Source organism: Gavialis gangeticus, unplaced genomic scaffold, assembly GCF_001723915.1.
Source record: "Gavialis gangeticus isolate Ggan-Ray unplaced genomic scaffold, GavGan_comp1, whole genome shotgun sequence".
Classification (NCBI taxonomy): Eukaryota; Metazoa; Chordata; order Crocodylia; family Gavialidae; genus Gavialis; species Gavialis gangeticus.
The window spans coordinates 5,915,773-5,926,629 of record NW_017728991.1 but is presented as its reverse complement, the minus strand read 5'-3'; the positions used below and the strand labels follow the sequence as shown (position 1 = coordinate 5,926,629).

At 37.6% G+C, this 10,857-nt stretch overlaps 1 protein-coding gene across 1 annotated transcript; it reads left to right on the top strand.

Moving 5' to 3' along the window:
* Positions 1-693: 693 nt before the first annotated feature.
* Positions 694-10,438, top strand: APOH (apolipoprotein H). Its single transcript, XM_019516536.1, has 8 exons — positions 694-810; positions 1,649-1,825; positions 2,619-2,715; positions 5,593-5,669; positions 6,307-6,495; positions 7,124-7,303; positions 8,272-8,469; positions 9,866-10,438. The coding sequence occupies exons 1-8, from the start codon at positions 747-749 to the stop codon at positions 9,934-9,936; spliced, it is 1,053 nt and encodes a 350-aa protein (XP_019372081.1). The 5' UTR covers positions 694-746; the 3' UTR covers positions 9,937-10,438.
* The last annotated feature ends 419 nt before the right edge of the window (positions 10,439-10,857 follow it).

Here is a 10,857-nt window from a genome sequence, read left to right as displayed (position 1 = left end):
TGAGAGAGCCCCCCATTACATGCAGCAAACTAAAACTCCTCCTTTGTTTCCACTGGCTGAAGAAATTCCGCAATTCTGCTTTTTAACTTGTTGTATGTTTCACAGATGGTGTTAAGGTGTTTTAAGATGATAAAGTAATAATGGCTAGTACTGAGTTAGATAAGCTCTCAATTATGATGGTTTCCAACACAGCACTGTACACCGTACAAAAGAAGTTTAATGGTAGTTTTGCCAAGCAAGTACAGTGGGAGCAGGACGAGATAGGCCAGAAAATCAGCTCTGGGACCAACTTGGATTCTTGACCCTGAAAGGTTCAGAGATGCCTTTTAATGGCAGAGGAAAATAGTATGCAGATGGAGTCATACAGAAGACTTTCTGTTAGCAATTCCATTGCTGGGCCACTTGTGCTACCCAAAATATACCCACTGGCATGAGGGAACTGAAAGTTAGTCCCTCTGTGCTTGAAAGATGACAGAATGACATGATTTGAGGCAATAACCAGGCAGAGATGAAAGATCTTCAAAACAGATTCAAATATGGGTTCCCCATAATATCTACAAAACAAACATGTGATGATCATTTCGGCCTCTGTTCCCAGTAATCTGAGAACGATTTTATCTTTTGTTTACTAGGATTAGAGTAAATAAGAAAAGTTAATTTTTAGCCATCGTTTTGTTAATACCTTTCTTTTTAAGAAAAGAAACATTTAATTGAGGGTCATTTTGAAAGCTTGGAAACTGGCAGCAATGTATTCAACTGTGCTGTTCTTGTGGATAGTTACTCTGATGCACTGTGTTCTTGCAGGAAACAGTAAGTGTCTCTCCCTTTCTAATAGCAAAGAATATTTGATAGGCCAAGCTTACAGCAAGGATGGAAAACCTGGAGGTTATGGCAGTTTTACAAACCTCTTGACTTTTGCAAGTAGCTGAAAAGATCTTAAAAACTTCTCCTCCTTGGAACTCTCCTCTGTTTCTTCCTCCCTCACATTCCCCGGTGGGGAATAGAGTTTTATAAGACAGATGCAAAAAGGGAAGGCAAAGGAAATTAGTATTAGGAACAAATGTCATGCAAACCTAATTAGTGGAAGGTCATAAATTATTTGGCTTCTGTAACCTGAGCACATTAATACCAGGGTTTTCTGTTTTCCTCCTTTCTCCACACAAGCTTCCTTCATTCTGCTTTAAGCCAAAGTGTGACTTCCCCCCTCCTCCTCCTCCTCTCAGGGGTTCTTGTGTCCCACTCCTCCTGCCGAATCCAAGGTTTTGTGCATCCCTCCCCCCATTGCACACCAGTCACCCTTTTTGCCCTGTACTTTCCCAAACTGGAACCCTCCATTCTTCTTCCCTGCCAGAAGTTTGTTGCCGGTCCTAATGGCTAGGAACTGTTTATGAAACTCCCCTTCCTGCCCTGCTATATCTTTCCTTTCAATCTGGCAACCACAAAGTCTATAAATATTTTTAAACTCTACTGAGGCTCAGTCTATAGAAAATTACAGACAGGGAAATGCCACACATGTTAAGAGCTCACATCATTTTATCCAGTTTTAGTAATACAGTAATAAAAAAATCTATGCTCAAGTTTGATAACTGATGCAACAAGTTCTTCTGCATTGTACCCCTCTTATTGTTAAGTGGTTCCTTTCTTCTAGCCTGCGCAAAGCCACCTGAAGTGCTATTTGCAACAATTGATGTAGATAAGAAAGAATATCAACCTGGTGAAGAGGTGACATATACCTGTAGGCCTGGTTACGTCCATCACAGCGGCGTAAGGAAGTATACTTGCAATTGGTCTGGCAAATGGTTTCTTAACACTATGAAATGTACACGTAAGTAACCTGTAGGTTCCATTCCTCAGGGTTGTGTCACAGAATTGACAGTTGTGCATTGGTCTATAAATGCTGTGTAACGGTTTGTGGACTGTGTAATATTATAAAATGTTGCTGTTTGGCTTTCTGTGTACTCTACTTCTGCATTTCTAAGAGCACTGAGCACAAAACCAGCATCTAGTTGATTCTCATGCGTGTTATGGCCCCTCATTAAGATGTTGCACATTTGCTTTACTTTCTTACTGTTTTCCTCAATCCAAAACAAAATATTTGAGATAGGAAATGTGTTGTTTCTATATGTATTGAAAAACAGTTTACAAAATCAGTAAATAATGTCACAGCTCAGCTGTTTTATCTTCAAAATGGGATACCTCATTTGTTCTATCACTTGTTTAAAGTATAAAAATGAAATGTTGACAACTTTAATGTTTATGGTGCAATTTGTTTTATTTTTACAACACTTGATTTACTGTAATAGACACCTTTGATATTCATTTAATTTCATTAGAGAAAATTATCTTATTCAATAATTTCCATAATTATAATTTGGATAGTCACTTATCCAAGCCAATCACATACATTTGCAAATAGCTTAAATATAGCTTGATTTCAAATAAAAAGTATAAGGACTCATGAATAAAGAAGTGTAAAAACGTGACACCATACTTGCATACAATCAAACTTGCTAGCATCGTTTTAGTTTTATATTTGTGTGTGTGTGTGTATCTATATATATATCTCTATATATATCTATCTCACAAAATAATACACTCTTCCATTGTCTTTTAAACAGCAAAGAAATGTCCATTTCCTGGACCGCCAGAGAATGGAAAAATTTCTTTTACAGAATTGACCTATCAGAGTACTATACATTTTTCCTGTAATCCAGGGTAAGTCCTCATATCACCAGACCCTCGTTCTTTTCTGGTGTCCCTTCATCTCTAAGCAGCCCCCCAGGTTCATACCCTACTAACCCACCCAATGTTATGCTACTGCACTTGAATAATTTATGCAAGACTTCACTTTTTCAAGACAATGATTCCCAGAAATAGAAATAGTCCTAACAGCAGAGGAAACTTTATATAAATCTTTATTCTACACTACTTTTCATCTACTTTTGAAATTCCCTTACTACATCATGAGATGAATCCTACAATAGAGATGGGATAATCTCCTTCTATGTCTTTTTTGCAAGAATGAAAATATGAAATTAACCCTAACTTGATCCCTGCATGCAACAATATAACATACTGTCACCCAGGGCTGGTTGGTTTGAACAACTGATTTTTCTGCCAGTTTTAGAAATGAAAGATAAATTAAGTGAATTTTGATCCTGAACACTGTAGAAGCATGTGTTTGAAAGCAGCACACTGATTGAACCGGGGCACTTAGTGTCATAGCTGTTTCCTTGTTTTGATGTGCTATAAAGTAAGCACTGAAACTAGAAATAAATTAGCATAAAATAATTTTGCTGGAAAAAGCATAGGCAGAAAAGGTTAAAAAAAAGAAAAGAAATATGCCAAAATATACTTAACCACAATTTAAACTTGCAATTGAAGAATTATGCTTCAAACACCCTGGTTATATATACAATCATTTGTTGCACATGAGCAGTAGATACACTCTCAAATGTTATGGAACGAGGTAAGGAGGCCTCATGAAAATACAACTTTACAATGAATAACACCCAAAATATACTGGTCAAGGTGTGCTGTATTATTAGTATGTCATCAATGCAGTTTGTATCCAATGCTTTTTATTATATGTATAGCAAAACAATACCTATTTGACACTTTAAGAACACCTAAAAAACCCAACCCTCTGTCTTGAGCAGTTTTAGGCCTAACATCACCAATGACCAGGGAGGGAGAAAGAAGAGCAGAGGGTATCACAAGCCAGCTGTGCCTTGTCCTCTTCCCCAACTTCCTGAATCTAGAATCATTTCTCACTGTGCTCTAAAGCCTGGAAATGTATCTTTCTTCAAAGACATAATTAGGCTTCAAAGCTTGCAATCTTAAGTAGAATAGTATTTTAGCTCTGAATCAGATCAGTGTCCAAGTGAAAGAAGTGAATTTTGGGGTGAGGATTAAAGGAGAAGAGCTCTTGTAAGAATTGGAGGCATGAAGTTGTATGTGAAATGAAATACAGAAGCTGAAGGATGAAGGCATACTGTAGAAATAGGGGGAGAGGAGGATGTGGGAACTGCAGTGTAAGCTGAATAAAGTTTTGCAAAACCCTCTTATAAATACAAGTTATCTCCATCACTATACTACAGCAGGGGTGTCAAAGATGCAGCCCAGAGGCCAAATCACATCATCACATCATCTGGCCCCCAGTGTCAGCCCTGCAAAGGGCCAGTCTGAGACCCCTGCATGCTGGATCCAGCACCCGCGGTGCCTGCTCCAGCTGGTCCAGGACTGTGTCACACACACTGATTGGTCTGGGACATGAGCTGCACGTGGCATCCACTCCAGCCAGTCTGGGGCAGCCATGGTGTGCACTGCAGGTCCTGGATCCAGCACGCAGTGGGGAAGGAGGCTCCGTGGTTCCCCTGCATGCTGGATCCACTCTGGTCGGTTCAGGACTGTGCCACATATAGTGTCCACCCCAGGCTGGCTAGAGCAGATGTTGCATGCGTCTCACACCCTCATCTGGCCAGAACAGACACATGTCCAGTGCAGCCCTGGACTGGCTGAAGTGAGCACTGTGGGCACTGGATCTAGTATGCGGGGGGCAGAGAGGGTTTCTGTGGACCTATTCGTCTGGCCTGTGGACTGGTCCTACATCACACTGCAGATGAGTTTGACACTCCTGTAGTACAGTATATAGAATAAAAGCAATATAAATGCAGCACTTTTTTGTTAGGTATCCATCTAATATTTCTGATAGAAAGATATTTCAACTGGTGTCAGACAAGCATATGATTCTTCTCATTTGTTCCTTCTACTGGAATAAATCATGACCAAGCGTTTTTCACCTGTGACATTTGTGGGTGAGTCACAGACTGGAATACGCTGCTGAGCATAAATGGATTAATTCAAGTCACGTCCCTGAGAAACAGAAGTGAGACGAGCAATAAATAAAGGTAACTATGACACTGAATGTAGTAATTGGATTTGATTGAGGGACTTAAATTTTGCTAATGATAATTTACTAGTTTCCAGTGTGTAATACTGAAATGACAGAAACAGGATAAGCATTTCATTAAGGCTTAGTATAAGGACTTAGAATAACAAAAGCACAAAGGTCTGGAGACAAGCACTTTAGAAAAAAATGCAAATGAGAATTAAATTGGGCTGTACACTGGTCTCCTGGCTGAGTTCTGTAGTGCAGTAACTTAACAGTTGTAGTCAATATAATCATCCTAAAGAACTACTCCCAAGAAGCCATGTATTATGCTAGCAATCAGAAATCAATACTCTTTTCTCACATACACTTTAATTATTATATAAATGGATGTGTCAAATACAATTTATGGTTGAATGTACAAGAAATTAGCATCCCAAATCAAATGTTTCTTATTCAGTCATATATTTCTTCTGGAAGAAGAATTAGTACAGTATTAGTACAAGGACAAATTTTCAACTTCTACTAAAAATGCTTCTTGAAATGAACAATTACTTGAATTATGAAGGAAGCCCAGGAGTCAGACTGTACGCTCTGTAATGCATGCCTCCTTTTTAGGTTTCTCCTAGAGAAGTCCCAGCCCTCCCTGTGTTTGTAAGAGTTCTTAAAGCTTCCTAGTAAATGGATCTATTTCTTCGCAGGTACATTCTCAATGGGGCAAGCACTTGCCAGTGCATGGCAGATGGAAGATGGAGCGGCACTCTACCTCACTGTCAACGTATGTGTACTAAAGAAACACACTGGGCCCTATTCTTGTTTATAGCTTTTCACATGGTTGCAGCATTGTAAAAGGGTTTTAGAATACACTCACACCCATGCTAAGGCCTCGTTATAGTGTTGCAACAAGGTACACAGAAGTTGGTATAAATCAGAATCAGGTTTTCTGTCTGTGGCTTGAAAGAGATGATTGGTTTTGGTTTTGGGTGTCTGGACTCATTATAGAGAAGTGTTACTAAATGACTGGTTTGGGCTTAGGAACTTCTGAATTCTAAAATTCTAATACTGCTTCAGGGATGATGCAGATCTCCTTTCTCTTACGTTTCCCTGCCACTTTGATACATCTCCTTTGACACATCCTTCAAAGATGTGAACACCTTGATGACAGAAGTGCAATATATTGTAAAAATGTTATGTATATTTATATTGCCTGCAAAAACTGCATTGATTAATGAATTACAAACATAAAGGTTATTGAGCCTTTTATTTATTCTAATTAATTTAACAAATGTATTCCTATTTTGCACCATGCAATCTAATTCTTTTATAGACATGATGCTCTGAGGGATATTCCTCCAGGAAGGAGTAACAATTTGGGTTTTTGAGATGTGTGGAAAACCAATGTTCTGCTTTTCCAGCTGTGATTTGTCCTCCTCCACAAATTCCTGAATTTGGAGCAATTTCTTACCATACTCTAAAGCCTGGAAATGTATCAGTCTTCCAAGACATGATTGGATTTGAATGCTTACCATCTTTTGCACTTTTTGGAAATGAAACAGCTATCTGTACAGCTAATGGGAACTGGAGCAATATACCAGAATGCAAGTGTAAGTAGATGTACAATCAATAATTTGATTAACTTTTAAAAAAACCCTTAGAAAATATATGGAAATGGTCTGAACATTTTTATTAATTTGGCCCTTATGAATTAGTAGCACAGCAACTTTTTATATCTTGAATATATTTATTGTGAAAAGCATAATTACAAATGAAAGCTGACTGCTAACAGTGACCTCAAGATTGCATAAAACAGGAAGTTTTCTGCCCCAGAGTGTCTACAATCTAACATTACACAAAAAAATGCAACTCTATTTAAGTTAACAATCTTTCACTTCTGTGAAATTAGAATCAGATACCTAAAGCGTGGCAAATCCATTCCAATATCTAAATAGCAGGAGTAAACTATCACCTAATCTAAGAAGTACAAAGCTAAATCCTCAGTTGGTGTAAATGAATACAATTTTACTGGCTTTACTGGAGGTTCACTGGAGCTGCACCAAATTAAATGATCTTTGGATCTTCCCAAGGTTTGGAGGGAACATGATTCTAAACCAAATTTTTATGTTTGTTTCCAAAGTTTTTAAGTTTACTTGCTGTTTATCTATGTGAGAGACTAAAGGAAATCAAAGCAAATGTGTTAAATTGTACCATATTTTCTTTGGTTTTGCACTACAGATGTAACATGTCCAACTCCAACAGGAATAGAAAATGGATTCATAAATTTTGCTGTTCGAAGAACATATGGTTATAAGGAAAGTGTCAGTTTTGGCTGCAATGGTAGATATGTGCTGGAGGGGCCCAGAGAATCAACGTGTGAAAAAACAAATGAGTGGTCCATAAAACCATCTTGTAAAGGTAAGACTATGCATCAGAACCCACCCATCAACCTGAATTGTCCTAAATGTTTGACCAGAAGAAGCTGATGAGAAATAATCTCTGAGAGAATCTCCCATTTCAGAACAGAGCAGAAAGATCAAACATAGGCATTCTCAGGGCTCTCATAACAGCATTAAATAACTATACGCTCCCCAGTAAGATAATACAACTGGCTTTAATGACCATGCACCCAAATTCTTCCTTTATTCCTTTTACTTTCTGTCTAAATTGCCACTTTGCATGTAAGCCAGATGCATCTAGAAACTATTGCTTGTACAGCCATGTCAGGGGTATAATTTTTTTTCCACATTTTTACCTAAAGCCTGAATGTAGGCACATTTGTACTGACATAATAAGACTTCGATAGAGCTTATTTTATTTGGGGAACCAACTTAACCACACTAGTTGGTATGAGCTATATTTATGTTAGGGAGATTTGCTGATACAGCTATACTACCAAACAGTCTTTAGTGTAGATTTGGCCTCAGTCTCTACAATTTGAAATCAGAAAAGAATGTTTTCTATAATGATGTAATTTAATCTATTTCCATCCAATTATTAACACTTTTTCTACAACTAAGCAAGAAGTGACATTTATCTTTCTTCATTCATCAGGTATACATGGCATTGCATACATACATTGCATACAAGTATACAAATCACTGTTTTTGAAATAAGAGGTTGGGCTTTTCAAAAGCAGTCAAGTGACTTAGGAACACAGTCCCATTGCCTTTCAATGGGACATCAGCTCTTAATTCATGTAACCACTACCAAATATCTCATCCAATATCTGTATTTCAAATATTTGCTCATTTATGGACAACATCACTGACATTTTACACCAAAATGTTACTTCTGTACTTACCTTACAAGATCTAGCCTATTTATTTTTTTAATTCAAACCCTAATGAAATGGTAGTGCAACTTAAATTTGAACTGTTTTTCAGCACCATGTAAGATACCAGTTAAGAAAGCTACTGTGTTATACAAAGGTGAGAAGGTAGCAGTTCAGGATGGCCTTAAAGAAGGAATACAACATGATGAAACCATTTCCTTTTTCTGCAAAAATAAAGAAAAGGACTGTGTCTATACTGTGCCCACTCCGTGTATAGATGGCAAGCTCACAGTTCCTGAATGTTTCAAAGGTATGAACCTGGCTACTTTAACAAGAGTGGTAAAACCCTGAGTATGTGGAACAGTGTTTTCACTTACTCCCAAAGAAATCTAAAGTATTCATCCAGAAAAGCAGTAGAAGACTATAAAAGGAAAACAGCCCTAGCTATGAAAATGTTTATATAGTTTTGTCTAAAGGTAGTTTTGTCCATAGTAGACACTGTTTAGAGGTTGTATGAGCAAATAAGGGACAAAGCTGCAGCCAGTAATTTTGTGACTAACTACATTGATGGTCCAAAACTTTTCTTGGAAAGCACTGCTGCTTCGTTGGGACTATGGAACACAGTACAGGCAGTCCTCGACTTACAATGTTTCGAGTTACATTTTGCACTTACAACGTTTATAAATTGACACTTTATTTCAACTTAATGACATCAGTTTTGACTTTACAACGCATGATCTGATGCGATGCCACACCAGCAAATATCTGTTTGCTGAGTTGCTCATGTCCCTGGAGAACATCTGTCCAAACTTGCTTGGACGCTTTCTTTAAGAAAGTAGACAAGACTCCAGAAAAACCTGCAGCCAAGACTCCTGAGAAGACTCCAGCCAAGAACCCTTCAAAAAGTCCAACCAAGAGCCCTTCAAAAAGTCCAGCAAAGTCACCTCAAAGAAGTCCTTCCAAATCAATATGAGTGCTATTTACAATATAAATACATTAATGTAACTATATTACTCATCTATAACTGATTGAGTACAAAATTCTGGGGTATTTTTGGTGAAAATAGGGTATTGGGCCTTGGTTCAGGAACCAATCCCCCATTTATAACATTGTTTCTTACGAGACAATTGGTTCCGAGTTACAATGTTTTGACTTAAGACATGGTTTGCAGGAACCAATTGTGTCGTAAATCGGAGGACTGCCTGTATTTGTACCCTGAGGAAGAATTACAACCTTACACTGGTTTATGCTAGGCCTATTTACTCAGGTCATGAATAAAGGTTATGGAGAAGGAGCAGGCAAATAGTCTATCTGAATTATGACAAAAATATCAAAGGGTGAATGTTGTCTTCATTGTAGAAATGATCCTGAGGAGTTCAACAGAAAGTAAAGAACTTTTCAACTAGAAATATCTGTATTAATAATGAGAGAAAGACAAAAGTGTTTTGGTAGTAGGATATGCTTTGTGTTTAGGTTACTGTATTTTATTAAGTCTGCCCACATAGTATATCCCTTTTTCAAGCTTCACTTCATTTGAAAAGGTGGGGGAGGGACCTACATAATTCCCAGTGTGGGGTCACATGCTTTCATATTTTGCATGGTTCACACTGACAGCGTTTACCTTTCTCTGCCCCCCTATGCACTACTGCTACAGTCCAGACATTGTAATAATATCACTTAAATTAATAACTCCTTGTTTTTAACAGAACGTGGATTCTTTTCAAGTGTATTCAAGAAGGACTATTCAGAAAGGACACAATGTGAAGACGGCCCGTGAATTAAAAAAAAGAAGACGCAGTAATTGCAATGCCTATCTTACTGAGATAAAACATAAATGAAAGGTTTTTTAGGTGTTGTTGAGTTTAACGCCTCTCTGCCAGTTCAAGACTATATCTTGCAATATAACTTCAACTGCTTTGCCTGATATCATCCTTGCCAACCTACTTCACATTCTAAGACAAAGTATTTTAGTCACAAATTCTTAAGATGTAGTCCAACTGTTCCTTTTTTCACTTTCTTCTCACTTTTTCTTCTGTATCCTTTTCAGAAAACCTTCAGTTTTCCTTTTGTGCCTATGCCCTACAAGTGTTTGTAACTGGTTCTCAGATTTCCACCTCTAACATAATAATCATTTTTAGGTAACTTATTCTGTATACATATTTCTTTTTAAATGCTGTCTACTAATTAGCCAAATCCTTTAGCTCTTACCTGATTTTAAAATAAAACTTTTAACTTTATCCACACAATGCTCATACTCATAATAAAGTTTTCTTAAAATATATTTGTAGCATTCATTTTTCTGACATTTTCTTGCATATTTTCCTATCAACTATGGCATTTAAGTACAAAAATGATCATTTCAATTTATTTTGCAGTTTTACTTAAAGGTTGTTTTGTATGTTTGTGTTTTTATCTTTCTAGTTGGTAGATCAGTCTGAACCCTTGAATGCATTTGTCCAATGATTAGAGAGAACTGAGACCCAAGACTCCAGGGCTCTACATCCTGACTTGCTACTTACTCACTATAGTGTCCTTATTCTTGATTAATACTGTTTCACTTTGCACACACTCCCACTGCCCTGGACTATCCCATCCTCAGATCAGCACAAGGGCATGGCCATGTGCACATCACATGGATGAGTAAGCCACTCCAATTACAAGAACTTCCACTGTGTTCTGTGGAGAGAGCTCTGCACCT